The 18,309-nt window shown below is 39.3% G+C and overlaps 1 protein-coding gene across 2 annotated transcripts in view; it reads right to left on the bottom strand.

The window, feature by feature from the left end:
- The window catches only part of MDN1 (midasin AAA ATPase 1), a 107,517-nt gene extending 89,231 nt beyond the window's left edge, over window positions 1-18,286 (bottom strand). For both annotated transcript variants that reach the window (XM_087774267.1, XM_087774268.1), the window contains exons 1-9: window positions 18,009-18,286; window positions 12,034-12,260; window positions 11,182-11,406; window positions 9,616-9,723; window positions 9,344-9,536; window positions 7,147-7,359; window positions 5,722-5,853; window positions 4,132-4,235; window positions 1,702-1,816 (exon numbers count right to left, since the gene is read on the bottom strand). In XM_087774267.1, coding sequence (XP_087630393.1) covers window positions 1,702-1,816; window positions 4,132-4,235; window positions 5,722-5,853; window positions 7,147-7,359; window positions 9,344-9,536; window positions 9,616-9,723; window positions 11,182-11,406; window positions 12,034-12,260; window positions 18,009-18,107 — 1,416 coding nt within the window. In that variant the 5' untranslated portion in view covers window positions 18,108-18,286. The remainder of the gene's footprint in view (window positions 1-1,701; window positions 1,817-4,131; window positions 4,236-5,721; window positions 5,854-7,146; window positions 7,360-9,343; window positions 9,537-9,615; window positions 9,724-11,181; window positions 11,407-12,033; window positions 12,261-18,008) is intronic.
- Window positions 18,287-18,309: the final 23 nt, after the last annotated feature.

Below are 18,309 nucleotides of genomic sequence, written 5' to 3'. Positions count from 1 at the left end.
GATACACTTCAATAGATACTCAAGCTAGCAAGCTACACAAAACCCGTCTCTTGGAATCTCTCATCTGAAGAAAATAAAAATCATTGTGACTTGTATGATATCGACTTGGATGCCAAAAGTGAATTTTGCCAACTCAACTCTACTCCAATTCATTTAATACATTTGCACAAATGCCAACAGGAAGAACAAAAGGTACACTCAACCCTATCTAAACTCAAGTCATGATCATACAACTTTACAATGGATAACAAAAGTTCTTATCTCCTGTCCTTTTTATGACTGAATTTTTTTTGAGCATTCAAGTTGTCTATTCACTGTGCTGACAAAGCCACATTAAGGGGCTAATTTTTCTTATGTAATTTCCTTTCAGCTCAGTTCTCTCCACTAAAGCTTGCCAACCAAGATTATTGCTTCCCAAAATAAGCTTTTCACAGATACAGGCCAGGAACACTGGTCCTACCATGCCAAACTGACTTTTAAGATTAACCAGAACATGAGTCTATTTTCAAGACAAGCAAGTGGGTGTTTTCTACCACTGTCTTTTCTTCTACTACTAGAGAATCTTACACAGTGTTTGATTTATATATTTTTGTGACTTGAGCTACAAAGTTACAAAAAAGAACAGAAAGAACCTAGTGGTAAGTGACACATTTAGCACTGAAGCTTCCTTTTTTCTTAAGGTTTTGACAGCCAAGCTTTACTTGAATATTGGTCCTTTCTGGAGGTCATCTTTGACATCAGTTCAGCCAGATGGCCTTTTTTAATACTGCAGCTGTGTGCTTCCTAGAATTCCTGCCCACGTGGATCTATTTGTAGTAGAAGTAACTACAGCACACAAGCGTGTGTATCTCCAGCAAACTGTCTGCAGGTGCCTCCCCATGCATCTACTTGCTTCCCCTCCAACAAAATCTACAAGTACGAAATAAGTGCTGTTCTTGCCCCATTCCTAACAACTAGCTGACAAATGACAAAATGGAAAAAACACAGGTATTTAGAGTCACCCATAACTGTGCTGGCTGCTGAATGAGTTCCAAGGAATGTATGAATCCTACTGAAAAACTATCTTTGTCATTATAGAAAATTCAGAACTTTCTCCTCAACTCTTCCGCTAGAGACTATTCACCCCCTTTTCCCTTAGGCAAGGCTCTTTTAAAACCAGATCCTATTCTGAGCTCTGTGTCACAAGGAGACTCTCCAGAGAATTCTATTCTCATTTAAGTCCTGAGCTCCTTTAATTTTTTGAAGGACTACACGAAGCAAACATTCCCTAGAGATGCTAACAAAAGATGTCAATAGAAACAGTCATTTGTAATTGATAACTGACCAACTACTTTTCATCTCAAACCTTAGAACGCAGGATTACAGTAAGGTCAATTTTATTTTTTTTTTTCCTCTCCTTTTTCTCTCTGTTTTTAAATCTGTGGGCTACAAAATGGCAAAGTAATTTGATTCTTAGACCCACTCAAAGCAGAACTGTGTTTGCAGAACAGCCAAGTTCCAGGAATCTGTGTCCAATTCACTTCAAATTTTCCTGACAAACTGTCCATTCACTTCAAAAGTGGCAGCATAGATCTGAAGCGATAAGGGTGTATTGTGGAACTTGGACATAAAAATAAGGATCAAATTTGTTACTGAAAATCATTTATTATCCTTAATTGAAACAATTATTCACATGCCACAATAGAGCAACACACACCATACCTCCTTAAGTTCTCCTTTGCTCATGTTATCCAGATGTATTTTGGTCCAATATTTGTCCAAAAGAGCAGCGTGGCTGCTTTGCTGTCTATACCAACCTCCACCACAACTGAATATCCTAAATCAAAACAACATGAAGAAACAATGTTGTGTCTTTCTGAAGAATTCAGCATTTTCAGTGCATTCCTGTGCATCAAAGAACACATTACATACTGTTGCTACAGCATAACGTGCATGCCTAGATCACCTGCTGTTTGCCTCTGTACTGTCACATACCTTATCCTGCCTATCTCTTCTTTCCAAATTACCTGATCTTTTATCACAGTGTTTATTCCTCTGTAGTGCAAAATCTCCTTAGAGATGCTTGCAGAAAGACGACTGACAATAAGTTACGTCTATCAGAAGCAACATACAGAATCCTTTGTAAAGAGAGGAGCCTGACAGAAGTGGCCTGGGAAATATCTTCCACAGATCCTAAAGGATCTGTGCTCTATTCCAGAGATGCAGGAAAAGCATCTGCAGTCCCTGTCCCCTCCACAGTCTTTTCTGATTATTTTTCCTCATTCTTCAGGTTCACAGCCCTTTCCATCATATATTTTGTTCCGTACATTTTTTTTTTTTTTACTGCACATATAACTACACACTCACTGTGGAAGTAGCCTTGCACATGCAAAGAATTAGATATTGGTTTTGTGGTTTCCCTTTTCTTTTGTGTTTTTTTTGTTTGTTTTTTGGGGGTTTTTTTGTGTTTTTTTTTTTAAAATAGTATTCCATAACTGCAAACTGTAACAGACTTACTGAATCTGCTCTAACTAGCCCAATGGAAACTATAATTTGCTGCTATACAAACTGTTGACCAAGTATACCAAAGAAGAAAATCTTGGGAGATGAGGCAACCAAAAGAGAGTTGAATCCAAAAGACTCAATTCCAGAAAAAATAGGTCAGATAAATCAAAAACTATGGAAAGACGACAAAAGCAGGAAAATTTGTTAAAGGCTTTGAAGAAACTACAAAACATTTTCAAACCACGTAGCCATTCCCCTTCTAGATATCCTAACCTTTAATCTTGATACAATATTATGTCTTAATATACATGTACACATTTTGACATCTGATGCATGAGCCATTACTACAGTGAACCATGAGGGAGAGCACCCTAAATCTTCTTCTGGTTAGAAAGCATTACAAACCTCTATATTGACACAAGACTTTCACAAATCAGATTTTTTTTAATTTTTTTTTTTCCTTCTATTTCTTTTTTTTCTTGATTCCCAAATAACTTTATCTTATTATAGATGCAGGATTTAGTTAAAATTATTAATGAAACTCTTAAAAAATATATTCCAGGGAACACGTGTACAACTGCTCAAGGAGAAGGTGGAATGTTAAATCACAAAGGTGGAAGGTTAAATCACAAAACCCAGAAAACTAAACACATTCAGCAGTCAGACTACCAACTACCCCAATATCAACAAAATTAAGAAATATTTTACACAGGTGCTGCTAAAACTAGCAAGTCAAGACACCTTGTGGATATCAGTCATAAAACTTTTTCACACGGTAACTGCTGAGAGTGGCATTTTGTTTTGATGGGGGGTTGGTTTTGTAGGGTTCCGCCCCAGCAATCTTCATTCCTTTAGCCTCATTGAAGTGACTTTTCTGTACAAAGACTGCATTCACCCACTACTAATATAAGGCTGCTCTAAAGTGAAAAAATTCCTTTCACAACTTCTATGGCTTCTATTGCTTGTTAATTGGAAATTGCTAAAATACTCCTGACCAAGTAACTTGCACTTACTGTCTTTGACTTAAAAACAGGATATCTACGCTCTTAACGTCATTTAACTTTATAAGCTGTCCTGGTTTCAGCTGGGATAGAGTTAATTTTCTTCTTAATAGCTGGTACAGTGCTGTGTTTTGGATTTCGGATGAGAATAATGTTGATAACACACTGATGTTTTAGTTGCTGCTAAGTAGTGCTCACACCAGTCAAGGACTGTTCAGCTTCCCATGCTCTGCCCAGTGCACAAGAAGCTGGGAGGGGGCACAGCCAGGACAGCTGACCCAGACTGGCCAAACGGCTATGCCATACCGTATGGCATCATGCTCAGTATATAAAGCTGGGGGAGTTGGCCGGGGGGCAGCGATCGTTGCTCGCGGACGTGCTGGGCATCGGTCAGCAGGTGGTGAGCAATTGTATAGCGTATCACTTGCTTTGCATATAATTATTGTATGATTATTATGTTATTACTACTACTACTACTCTATTTTATTTTACTTCAATTATTAAACTGTTCTTATCTCAACCCACAAATGTTCTCACTTTTACCCTTCCAATTCTCTCCCTCTTCCCACCAGGGGAGGGGAGGAGTGAGCAAGCAGCTGTGTGGTGCTTAGTTGCTGGCTGGGGTTAAATCACAACATAAGCCTACCTCCTGGTTGCAAAAAACTGGAATCCCGATGCTACTTTTAAACAGTCACCACGACCAGGAATTAGCAACTCTCTTTTTTCCAAAAGAGGAATCAGCACAGAGATCTGGAAAAGAGAAGAAAATTTATAAAACAAATTTTTTTTGTGAAACTGTAACAGACAGCACACCTATCCACACTCATTTCACACTTCAGATGCTAGAGCACTTCTGAGAACCATTACATTGTCAGCAACAGCTGTTCCTGCAGATTACACTTCCAAGTGACACTGACGGGAATTGCAGAGTCCCCAGTAATTTTCATCAGCAGTGGAAGTCACAGGTATAATGTTTCCCTATCTTCTTTCTCCTGTATCCAGATTTAACAATAAGAGACTGAAAATTACAGTCTTTACCCTGCAAGTCTATTTATTTTGAATTGTCAAATGAATCATTAGACACTTTTGCATCAGAAGCCTTATTTTCTTTATCTGCCTGAACAAAGATGACCTGCATCTCAAAGATGTTATTCTCAAACATCAACATTTTTCAGTGCATACCCTGCTACCCCCAGGAGAATTTGGGGTCTATTTAAAGAATCTATCCTTCCATGCAGAAGTACAGTAACAATGGTGGAAGGAAAAAAGGGAGGTAGAACCACAATGATCCCTCAGCACAGAGGGAGGCAAGCATGGGGACTTTGATATGGAGAAAGAAGATGGGATGCCCGCAGGGAGGACCTGAAGAAAGGGAGAGATGAATGCAGGATACTACTCAGGGCATGCTTCTGATGAGTGCGATGAGCTGAGTCCACAGAAGCAAATAAGCGCATGACCCACTAGCAGTGAAAAACTGTCTAGTATATACAAGCAGTATTTCTTGGCTCTCTTATAAATTCCCTATATTTCAGAAGCCTAGAACCCAATAAATGAGCTGTCAGGTTATTTAGTCATACAAAGGATGCTTTAAAGAACAGATATGAAAGAAAACAACTATCTGCAGAATGCCCAGCAGGCCTATATAGCAAAACATCTCTATGACATCATTCTTGCAGAAGATATGCTTTCAGCAGCCGTTACTTCAAAAGGGAAGGATGACAGTCTAGTCGTTCTGGAGCTGAAAACAGGAAATCTGTTAAAACCTACACTGCTTAGTGTAACAACACATTTTTAATATCCAAACTAGAGGTAAGAAATGTGTAAGAAAAAAAAATAGAAACAAAAAAACCCCACACAACAAAACACTAAAAAAAAAAAAAATCTTATTAACAGCACCACTCTAATACAGTGACGATATTCTGTGATGTTTGGAGCCACATTTGTTTTCAAATATTAAAACATGATTTAAAAGACACATAGCTCATTATCAGTGCCAATTCAAATCTTCAGAGTGAAATTTGGCACCAGTGGCAGTCATGACTACTCTAAAACAATGACAAAAACTAATGCGGTGCACTAATATGTGAACGAACACAGACAGGTTAATTCTTGCTAACCCCTTTTAAAGGGGCAGTAGGTTCAGCATGCTGCTGCAGAACTCACGGTGATTAGACTCCAAAAACTGCTAGCATGGGCCTTAAGACCAGTACCTTACAGCGAACATGAACCTACATACCACATCCAGAGGAGCATAATCAATATCCTCCAGAAGTATCCAATGACCTTTGGTAACAGCTTGTGTCAAGGTTCCAGGTTGCCATACAAACTCCCCTGGTACATCTGTACAACGATACATACCAAGCAGCGTCTATGACGGAAACAATCAGCAAATTAGAGACCTGGTCATTACATCCCTTAAAAACTCAGAGTAAAAACTTACAAAAATTACCAAAGCTGGTCTATAAGTAATACTCACTTAGGCTCCACATTACTAAATAATCCATCTGGTAACCTGTGCCCAGCATTACACTTTTTTTTTTTTTAATTAAAAAAAAAAAGGTTTCACCCCTCCACATCGATGACAATCTAACTGAAACATAGTAATTAAAATGAACCAGGTAATCAGAAGTGAATTTACAGAGCTGTGCCACCATAATTAATAAATAATCAACAGTATAACATACAAAACTATCTAGGGTTGCACTGAACTGTATTTTACAATTTTGAAAAGTCTGCGACTAACCTAGTAAGAGGAATTCTAAAGCAAGTTATTCAAAGATACAAAACCAGTCAAGTGTTGCTTCTCTGTAACACTGTAACTTCCATGTTTAAGCATTCCTTAAATAAATAAGTTTATGGTTTTACTAGTACGTATTTTGTACCTTGAACTTTATCACTTTTTCTTAATACAGTGGTCTTACTCATGTATATGAAAAGATATTCTTGTGGAAAATAGTTGTGAGACAGTGAAATTGGCTGTTCTATGCAAGTAAAGAAGGTGCTTATGCATGCTAATAAAAACCTTCAGATAGCACTTCTGGTAGACACTAACCACCCTGGAAAACTAAATATAAATTGAGCCAAACAACATAAATCAATTCAAGCTCAAAAGTTATATATGCAAAACCAGAAGAATGTGAAAATATCTTCACCTCTGGTTTTATCTCTACAGGTAGAGCTCGATCGCTATTATGTAAGTGCAAGCATCCTCAGCATCACAGGATCTTACTTTATCTCACCTTTACCACAAAAAACTAGAATCAGAATAAACTGACATTAGCTCACTTACACTGAAATAAAAGTGTCCATATAGCCTTCAGCACCAGCTTGAGTCATTCTAGAATAATTTTTTTTCCAATACAAATAAAATTTTTTAACTAAAAAAAAATCAATAGGGCTCTTCCACATAAAAAAACCCTGATAAAACATAATTTGAATGAAACAGAGCACAATTACACACAGAATTTAAAACCTACTGAAGCTTAACTGTGATTTTTCTTCACATTTATTTATTCTCATTGATAGTAAGACCAATACTAGAGTTGGGGGTTCTGGCGTCTTTGGGTAAAAAGTTAAACATTATCTTATTAGAAAGTTAAGTCCACGCTCTAAATAAAAATTATGTCTGATCATCCAACCATAAAACAACTTCATTGATTACCTTACTATCGGTTTGATCCCCAAGCTGGACTTTCAAAATATGAGGAGGCTTTGTTCTTCCTGTAACAGCTGCTAAATATTCAATTAAAGAAGTTTTGCCACATCCTATTGGTCCTTCTAATAAAACAGGACTCTGATATGCTACAGCAATAGCAAGGTTTTGAAGATTTGTGAAGGCAGATTCAACCAAAACAAAACAGCCGGTGTTATTTTCCTGTTCAAACATAAAATTTGAGTTACTACACTGTAATTGTTACTTTTTTTTTTACAGGTTGTACAACACAGAACAATTAGGAAAGTGAGTCTGACAACTGGAAAATTTTGGCCTCCAGATCTGCCAACACATATCAAATAAAATAAAGGATTCTAAAGCTGTATTTAATGACAGATATTAAAATAGATTTCATCAAAAACCTATTATAGGTGAAACATTTAATAAAGTATATGTACAATTTGTTCCCAGAGGGAGTTCACACTACGTTGTCAGTACAGGCATAGTAACTATTCAATCATAACACATGTCAATCAAATACAATTTGCAATATAAGTGAAATTAAGTCATCAAAATGAATCCAAATCACAGGACAAATCAAATAGCAGTTAGATTCAGATGATGCAAGTATGAATATTAACTGTTGCATTTACTTCTTCTGCACAGGCCAAAGTATAAGATCATTAAACTCAGTGCATGAAAAAAAGGTAAATTCAGTAACATTTTTGTTTTATTCAAAATGCAATGAATGTAGTTTATTGAGTGGTAATTAATCAATGCTACAGATACTCTCCAAATATTTTGACTCTCCTACAGTCACTTATATATCAGCATATGGCACAAAAATTAGTGCCTTCCTGCCAAAAGGCAGAGAGAAAAGAAATCAGAGTACGTACGGCACCAAAACAAGTGTCTTGTATTTAAGTTTGATCTTCTTTTCAGATATAGTGTCATGTACTTCTCTGGTAACAATGCTAGTTTATAAGAGTACCTGCTTTCCCTCACAGTTTGCTCCTACCTCTTCATCAGACCTCCCCAGCATAACTGGAACTACTTGTAGCTATTAAAAAAATAAAAGCATGCCTTTTTGGGAAGTTCTCTCCTCCCCTACAGACAACGATTATCCTTTCAGCAATCCAGTTTACAGCATGGCCTAGCTTCAGCACAGCTGCAGCAGAAATGACACTGGCATGGGAATAAGAATGTCCTTAAACAGCTCTACAGTTTCCCCTGCTTCAATGAATTTCAAACCACACCCTCAATCCTATTAAAAAAAAAAAAAAGCCAGAATACAGCAAATTCAACTACACAAGTTGGGGCAGGGGGGAGACTTAGGGAGGAATTCCCTCTTTCCTTGCTTCTGCTACTCAAGAAATTCTGCACATTCGTAGTCTTCGTTCATTTCTTTGTCCTTCCTTTGTAGATCAGTGTCGCAAAATTAAATAGAAATACTCAGCTAAGAGCTAAAACTGTGCCTAAATGAGAAACACAGTCAAGAATACTGGCTGCAGCTACAAAGAACCTGAACAGTTCAAGATGAACGGCATCTCAAGAGAAAAAAGGTTAAATACTGTTTGCTCAAAAATGTTTATGCCTTTGATGGACTTCCTAAAGCTATAAGGCACTACATTCTGCATTATACTTCACTCAAATGGAGAAAGTAAGTTCTTGCTCACTTCCTCTCCCCCCCTTTTTTTTTTGCCTTCTAGAAAAGTAAGTAGCAGCCTTTTTTTTTTTTTAAGAGAAGAACCAAGAATATGTTTGGAGAAAGGCTGTTAATAAGATGTCTTTATAGCACAAAAACCTACTTCACACAGGCAAAAGCAACTGTGCCAGATCCTGGCTTTATGCAGCTATGGAATATCACCCTAACTTGGGCTGAAGATACTACGTAAGGCTGAGTATTCTTTTGTAGTATGTTCATAAGAACCACTACACGAAGCCAAAATGAACAGCACTATTATGCCTTTCGTTGCTTCATTCCACTGCAGAGCTTCTTTGCAGTGTCTATATTATGCAATGCTAGCTTACAGCACACATGAAGAAAGCTAAAGATACAGTTATTACTTGTAGTATCTCAATACCATTTAAGCAGAAAATAGTCAGTTCACCGCATTTAGTCATTCTTACAAAAAAACAAAAAACAAACCCCCAAAACACACAAAAAACCCACAAAAGTGTACAGACTTAACCCTGGGTTACACACCTGCTCTTCAGAAACAAGCTGTAGTCTAGGCAGCACAATACCACATACAGCTACTACATTCGCAGAGAGGTCGCTCGATACAATATGTCCTTGTGTATATTGCAGTTCTTTCTCCTCTTGCCAAAACGAGGAGTCCGGATTGGCCAAAACAAGGGCTCGTTCCACATTCTGCAGCTGAGATTCTTCTAGTAGCCTGTGAAATCCATGTTTATTAATTCAACTGAAAGCCATCAACAGAAACAGATAGTGTTGAAGATTTTGAAAGTTCTTACTTTAGTCTGAAATGTATCATCTCCTCAGGATTGAATATCTTCTTCAGGAAAGATAACTTATGCTCATCATTCATGCACGTAACCAGAGCAAGACAGTTTGAAGTATACCTAAAAATTATATTTGGAACAAAACATGTCAAAACATAGTTTTAAGAAATTTAGTTTGACAACTGTCAACTGCAAACCAAAATACCAAGTTTGGAAAAACATGCAGAAAACTTTCTTGACAGAAATTATTTTAGTGCTATGCTTAATATTCTTTAAGACTAGAGAAATAGCTCAGAACTGAGAAAAGCTATTCTATCATGGCATACTTTTATCCTTTATACACCAACTAGCTAACCTTTCTCTGAAAGACTGAATGATCAACAGAAATACAGCAAAGGAGAACACTTTCCCAAATAAATGAAGGTCAACATATGCAGCAATGAAAATCAGGTTTTCTTTGCCTGATTTTTTCTTCTCCTCCTACCATTTGCCTTTCAAAATTGCTTTCTATTTCATGCTATTTCTAAAATAACCCTAACACAATGAACTCAAGACTCAGTGCCAAAAGAAGCCTAACAGCTCCCAAATCTTGAATTCATTACTACGTAAAGCTACCTTCCAACAAAAGAACATTTAATACAAATCATAAAACACTTTTCATTTATTATACCACTGGTTTTACCTTCCAAGAACAAAGCTTTCAATGAGCTTGGCGGGGGAGAAAAAAAAAAAGAGTTGCCAGAAGAAGATTGGTTCAGGATAAAATTTAAAAAGTCAGCTCATTAGCTGAACACCAGGTAAACCAATTCCAGTCAATGAACTAGAAATTCTATTTCTTTTTCTAAGACTATCGAAGTGTACGTCATCCGGAAGAGCTTCATAAATGACCGATAGATTTGACAACACTCTTGTTCTTGCCCTTCCTAAATTATACACCTTATTTTAAAATTGTGTTACTAACATAATTCTGAATTTATGTTTAAAAAAAAATGAAGACTATTAAAGGCCTTTTCTTAAATAAGCAAAAGGCACTATCAATACTACTACTCACATAAATAAGGTAGATCATGTGACTAGGTTGAAGCCCTGCAGGCAGACACCTAACATAAAATATCTGACCAAAACCACATGCGAAGTCTGCAACAAGGCCAATTAGGAAGGATAGCTTAAATAAGCCAAGCTTTACAGTGACCAACATGTCCACATACAACCAACAGAAAAATAACAACTCGTTAATAGCATTTCAACGCAGAATAGTATAATACATCATTGTAATGTAAGTTGGAGTGAGAGGAGATCCATCTCTACTTTTTTCTAGGATAACATGCTAGAATGCACTTGAAAAGATTCTCCAGACCATAGTGTTACGCACGACTAAGAGCTAGCCTAAGTTTCACCCTGATAGATGACTACAGCTTTCAAAAGATCAGGTAAGAAGCACAGGTAGAGACACCATCGGTACAGATTTTTCCAGCATTATTTGAAGATTCTTTTCTACTTGCATGTCAACATTGTTAAATACAATTCAAGACACAAATATATCTTGTCAATGAAGAAGATCTAGGGGGTTTAACTTACCAACGGACTAAAGTGTCGTGACTCCTTAGGAGTGGAATACACACACTCCAGTCCCATAATTCCCGGAAAACTGATTGCTCCTTTTGTAAAAATCTATAGGCTGCCTCCATGAGGTCCCGCAACTTCATTCGTCTGCGCCCATATCGGACTGTGTTTGCATCTGAGCTCTCCAGGAAAAGCCTCTGGAAAACTGGTGATGTATTCTTAAAATATCTTAAAGCAAATCTTTAGAAGAAAGAGAGAGAGAGGGACAGAGATGGAACAGAGACATCTAAGCCAGAGGAAAGGAAAATAGCCACTAATAAAAACGTCAGGACAGAGGTCCTGAGGCAGTAATTGACAGTATACTGAGAACTAAGGCCTATATTTAACTTTGTCCACACTTGGGAAAGACAACCACTTCAATAATCAGCTGACAACAAATACTTTACCTTATTAGAAACCATTACTTAATTATCAAGGAGAAACAGTACTGCCTTTGGTGAAATCTCTTTGATAGCTCATTTACTGAAAAAGTAATACTGATTCCTACTTACGTAACTTTGTGTTCTACTGGCCTACAGGTCTAATCTTAAACGCAGAGATTTTGGTGGTGAGCAATTTTCATGCCAGCTCTTTTGCTTTTCTTTTGATCACCAAGATGAAAATCATGTTAGATCTTGCAACACAATTTAATTTAAATAAGCTGTGCTTAAGACTCATGTTTTCTAAATCATTCTTTTAATTCAAAACACATTTTTTTATTGTGGGAGACAATCCAAATTGTAACACCACCTCTCATCACCAGTGAACACTGACAAGTGTATACTCCCTAAGTTCAAATGTTGCACAAAGAGACATTACATTACTCACGGCAAAACATCAGGGTGGTCAGCAACCAGCTTGCTCATTGCTACACACAGCCTTTCATGCCGATCATGGTTGATTTGGCCACCAGCTTTAATGGCTTCTGCATTTCTTTCCAACAAATCCAACAAGATCGGCCGAACTTGACGGCCAATCAATAGAGTACATTCTTTATCCAGTAATAACTGTGCTAAAGTATCGAGGATGCATTGCCGATCCTGCTGAGTCCAAATCTAGAGGAATGGAAAGTAAGAACAGGTTAAATGGGAAACGATTTGGACTTTTAACTTCAGAACTATTCATGCAGGATTCACAGTGAATTTTACAGGAACAAATCTTTCAAAAAACAGAAGGAAGTCCAAAATTCTCAATGGAATTACTTACTTGACACAGCTCTCCATATTTAAAAAACTGGGAAACAGAATGAGTGACATGCAGAATGACACACTAAATAGGAATTACAAAAAAGTCTCAAAATCCTCAACTATATTTTACAGCTAAAAGATAAAGCAAATAACTTTAAATATTTTTTTAAAGAAAAAATTGGGATAATCCTGTAAGAAGTAATAAATCTTTGTTAATAGAATTCCCACCGATCTCAACAGCTCGGTCTCAGGAAAGCCACAAAACATTTAAGAATTCAACTTCTTAAAAAGAGTTTGAGTTGCATCATGTTCATTATCTCTTTTCCAAAAAGAAGCATTCAATCAGTCATGATCACAGCCTTATTTCCATATTTCTGATAGCAATTATAGTGAGCAATGCTCTTGACAAGAAGCAGCATGTATCTGCAGTTTTGAAGTTGCGATATTTTTTTTGCTTACTTTTATATAAAAATGGTCCTTCAGTGCAAAACAAAATATTAGGCCTTAGAATAGATGGAAAAACATTCACATCTGCTAGGAAAAAAAGAAAAAAAAAAACCCACACAAAACCCCCCCCACACTTCCCCCCCCCCAACCTTCCTAACTTTGTTACTGAAGAACAACCCATTTCTTGTGCCTTATGCTTAAATTTCTCTGGTCTTTTAGCTCATGTTACTATCCAAGCACCTCTCTGCTTTCATGATGTTTAGCATGTAATGCAGTATAAGCAATTTTGATTTGTGAAAAATCAGGATTATGAATTTGCACTATAGCGGTATTGCTCGTAACTTTGATGCTCCACTCTCCCCTCCCTTGCTGAGCGAACCCTTATCCTATCAGGATGATTTTATCTTCCTTGGCAAACAGTCATAAATACAGCTAGGCAAGGCAGCCTTCCAAACAAAACACGCACTTACTAAACTCTTACAGAAACATTCTGTGATTCAGGTGGTCTTTTGTTTTAGCAACATGTGCAGCCAATTTCTGCTTCTCCTAGACTTTTGGTACTCAGGTAAAACCTGTTCCTGGGCCTGCAGATGGGATGGTTTCATTGTTACAAGATAAATAGACTGCAGAGGTCCTACACTTTGCCTTTGAAAGGGTGACCTCCTAAGGTTATATCACTGTCGACATCCTTTAAGAATACATGCATACTTGTTCAAGTTCCTTGGGTCTCCTTCTGAATTCGAAAAGACATTCATTCCCTAACAGCAGGTAAGAAATCAGGGAAACTGCAGTATATACACTACAAACATCAAAACCATCACACTAATTGCAAGCAGTTTCTTACATGCTTTGTGTTTATTTTTATGAAACATGATATAAGTTTACCTTCCTCTCCTCTATCAGAGCAGCATCAAAAATAATTTTTAACATGGAGCTGAAGGTCTGTATTCATCACAGAGCAAGCAAGACACTGTTCATTACAAGGGATCAGATTTTGAGTGGCGAAATGATTGACAAACTATTCAAAGGCAGCATGGCTCAAAAGAATTGGAGACAAACTCCACTGTAAAAAAATAAGTACCTTCAGTTTCCAAATGAATTACATCTTTGGCTACCCAAACAAGGCACAACAGGGTGCTTAATTTATTAACCAGAGCCTTCAATATCAAATAAAAGGAATAGTTAACAATAAAATAGTAAATAAATAATGTGACTCAGTAAAATTCTGTAGTTACACAACTACTGTACAGCAAATCCATTCCATTAACAATTTTGTGAGAGCAAGCAGTTTTTTAATCATTGTGTGTAGTACCCTTAGGACACATAAAACTGTTCAAAAATTACAGTGGCAACATTCTCATTCTACAAAGAGACTGTTTGATTTCAGAGCCTTTCAGAGTCTAAATTAAAAATTTTATGGAAAAGAAGAATACTGTCAGAGGGGTTTTTTATAACTGAAGGTGGCTTTGTGAAATACCCAACTTTCTCAACCAGTAGCAAAGGACAGCTGATCTGAAAGTGTTTAATTCTAGTGTTTAAATCTGGGCCCACAGTTCCAAACAGCTGCTGGAAGAAAGCATCACAAAAGACTGTCCCTCCAAATATAGAATATACACACACATTGTGTATTATTAATAAAAGGGACGTTAAACAGAAGCACAGCTAGGAGCGAGACCTGGAGTCAAACACAATCCCAGTTGCTCCTCTGGCAGCACGTTGCACACCTCCTTCCCAACCTGCGCAGTACATTTACTCAGTGCTCACAAGGTACAGAAATCTTCATTAAGAACCAGCTTAATCCAAAACCCAAGGTTGCTAAGAGAAAGGATCACAGCAAGGAACAACTGGGCCCACGTGAAAGCTACATTTCTGACTGTGGCTCACAAGTGTTTCCACAGAACGTTACGCCATACATAGATTTAACAGCGGGATACTTCTGAAGAGTGGGAGGGCATAAGGGCCGTGCGTGGGAAATCCTTCTTCCCCTCCAACACAGGCACACACGTTCTCGGCTCCGTTCCCTCACACAACAGCTCTACCGTTGTATGACTGTGCAGCAATCAATTTGGCAAGATGGCCAAATTAATCCTTCTTCCAAAGTCTGCCATCAGGTAGGAAAGTTGAACTGATTTTCCGCATCAGCACACTCCCTAGGTTCAGAATAAGAGAAGCAACGGAAAGGTGTGGCTTGGCCTTGGGAAGGGGCAAAAATAAAACAGAATAGGACCACTCTTTTTGGCAGCTGTCCAGTTCAGTAAGATAAAGCAAAACACGAGCCTGCACTCTTCTTATACCCACATACTTCATAAAAAAAATTTTAAGGTAGGGGGATATGCAGTCTCACAAAGAGAACAAGATAGCTTCAACTACCTGCAGAACAAGCTAGAAACTCCTACACCTCCTCCAGCTCATCCTATTTGATAAGAGTTGGACAAACTGCTCCTTCAGGGATAGTGAGAATGTTCTCTTTGACTTTGTATCAGTGTATTTATTAACATACTGTCTCCCCAAAATCACAGCTCTTCAAAAACTAGAAGCAGAATGACATGAGAATACACTCCAGGATGGAAGCAAAACTGCAGCATACCCTCCCTTATTTATAATGCTACACGATGTAAAGCCTAATTAATCTTTCAAATAAAAAGCTGAAGTCATATTTTAGGAAAATACCAGTCTGCCTTAGTTGCCAGGCTGTCAGGAAATTTTTCTGACAGCCAATGAGTAGCTGGGTGAATTTGGGACAGCTAGGTCACCTCTTTTTTCCTACATTTATTAAAAAAAAAAAAAAAAAAAAGGAATAAAGGCACTCCTCAACATGAAATGTTAAGACTGAAGGGCTACAAATAAGAGCTTGGAGTTATTATTAAAACAATTTTTATTCCTACATAGAAAAATGAAAGGCGAAATGAAGGATACCAAGCTGAAACACCAACACAATAGAACAGGAGAGATCCTGACTGGCGTGCTCGAGATCTCCAGTTCACTTAAGATGGCTCCATAGATTAAATAGAGGAAATACCCAAAAGGGTCAGGTTTTTTATTTATATATTTCCATATATGCACAGTGGTGGATGCGAAGAACAGAAACATATTAGGATATTTTTGCATTAAAGTTCCATTCCTACTAGCATTTTAACCTTCATGTTAATGAACTTCTCTCCTGAAATTACACCATCACAGGGAGCCAAAACACATGCATTTGCACAAAATCTGCATTTGGAATTCTATGCAGGAAGACGTTCTGATTCCGATCTTTGGTAACACACACAACCAAAAGCACATTCCAGCAGTTTGTGGAGCCCTACTGCTTACAGTTTGCTTAAATTATCCAAAGAAATAGAAAGGCAAGAAAAAAAGACTGTTTTAGAGAGCTTTTCATCCCATTTTCCTCATTAAGAACACAGAAATTTGCTGTACCTTTGCAGAGTTAATGGTATACAAATACTCTACAGAAAAGGCTCTATTTCTGTTACATACTGAATCACAGGGAACAAGCTCTTCCATCACCACATAAAGGGTGCCTTACTATGAATCTCAAAAGACTGTTCCTTACTTAGCAGTTGTGGGCAAGTTCCAGTCCATTATGGAATACTGAAGACATAAGTCACCAGAAAGACATAGTGAAGCTGCAGAGCAAAGAGAGCTCTAGATTTCCAGAATGCATGCTTCCTAGATTACATACAAAGTAGCTGGTAGGCAATCAGGTACGATGACTGGAGCCAGTGGTTGTTCAGTGGCAAGCTAAGCCTAACACTCCTAGATCTGTAGCTTCCAAGCTTGGAAACAGCAACTCACTTTCCAAAAGAACATGTCATTGTTCATTAATGTGCTGTTCCAGACTCTCTGTATATAATCACTCTTTAATAATTTCCACCTAGCAAGACTTTTAAACCTGAAGCATATCTCTAAACAGTTGCCAGAAGGGAAAGGGCACAGTCTCTTTCCCAGTTTCGGATCTCGGTGACTCACTTCTGGTTCACCGCTCCATCCGTCTGCTACATCACATATTTGCATCATCCCCATCTCGATTTCTCAGCTGTTTCTTTCTCTTGAGTAGCAGCTCTTCATCACTGCTTCCCACCAATTAGCATCAACTCTCCAACACAGGAATATATATTCACGTCAATTTTACTTTGATCCTATGATTTGTAGTGACAGAAGAAAAAGCCATCTGTCTACCAACAGACCTTGACTACTGGCATGAAAGCTTTCCCCAATCATAACTAACAGTAATTCAGACCGAAAGCCAACATTCTCAAAAAAATACGATGATTTAGACTTTTCATCTTCAAACAGCTAGGACAGTTCCTTGACACTCAAACAGAAATATGGATTTTGAGCCCCAAAGTGTGTGCACAACTTAGGAGCTTCAAAAGCTCTGTCATGAAAAGTATCAGTAATACAGCATTTGATGTGTTGATATCCTGTTATTACACGTCTTCAAGTATTTCAGAGACCGAAATGAGCTAGGCCTCAACTCTCCTAAAAGACAGGTGTGCTTTTCACAGTTAAGGCAGCCAAAGCACAAAACCAGTGAAAATAGGAACGTGTTTCCAGCATCGCTGCGACTAAAAAAAGGAAGCAAACCCTAGAAAATCCAGTCCTCTGACTTTTTACCCCACGTGCTGTTTTAGAACAATTAAAGAAGACGTGCAAACAGCATCAGGGTAGCATGAAGGGACGAGATACCGTCTCAGCGCTCGGCAACAACGTGCCGTCTCTCGCTATCACGCTTTCGGAGTCACCTTAAGGGACTTGGAAGACACTGACGATTTTAGCCGCGGGGCAAAATGCCTCCTGAGGAGGCGCAATAGGAGGGGTACCAGGGGACAGGAGAGGACCGACCTCACGGCGCTCCGCTCGCACGACCCTGAAAGGGGCGGGGAGGCGACGAAACCGCACCACGCACACACAGAAAAAGAGAGAGCGAGCGGAGGGTCGCTGCCGGCGGGGCCCCGCCGCCGCCCGAGGACCAGGGGGCGGGAGGGGTCGCCAGGCGGCGCGGGCAGCAGACAAAGCTGCCGGGAGGAGATGGCGGCGGGGGGGGGGGGGAGGCAGGGCGGTGCGCCCCCCTTCCCTCCTTGGCGGACCCTGCGAGGCCCGCCCGGAGGGAGGAGGGGCGGGCGCCCGGGGGCTGCCGCCGAGCCGAGCCCCGCGCCGCCCGCTCACCTGCTTCGCCAGGAACCTGCTCAGCTCCGCGCTGCTCTTCTCGTTCCGGCGCGCCACCAGCTGCAGCGGCTCCGCCAGGCGGAACCGCAGGTCCGCCATCCCCCGCCGGGGCGCGGGCGGCGACTGAGGAGAGCGGCGGGAGGCGGGAAGGGGCCGCGCGCCCGACCGCCGGCTGCAGGGGCCGCGCGGCACGTGGGGCGCGGAGCGGCCGCGCAGCTCAGCACCCGCTTCCGCTTCGCCGCCGCCGTCACCCGCCCGCGACGTCGCAGGCAAAGGGAAGCGCGGCCCGCCCCCGCCGCTC

The sequence above is a fragment of the Nipponia nippon genome, unplaced genomic scaffold (assembly GCF_047370975.1).
Source record: "Nipponia nippon isolate SJK-2023a ecotype South Korea unplaced genomic scaffold, ASM4737097v1 scaffold_4, whole genome shotgun sequence".
NCBI classification, from domain to species: Eukaryota; Metazoa; Chordata; class Aves; order Pelecaniformes; family Threskiornithidae; genus Nipponia; species Nipponia nippon.
The sequence above is the reverse complement of the archived record's forward strand: the minus strand, read 5'-3'. Positions and strand labels throughout refer to the sequence as shown.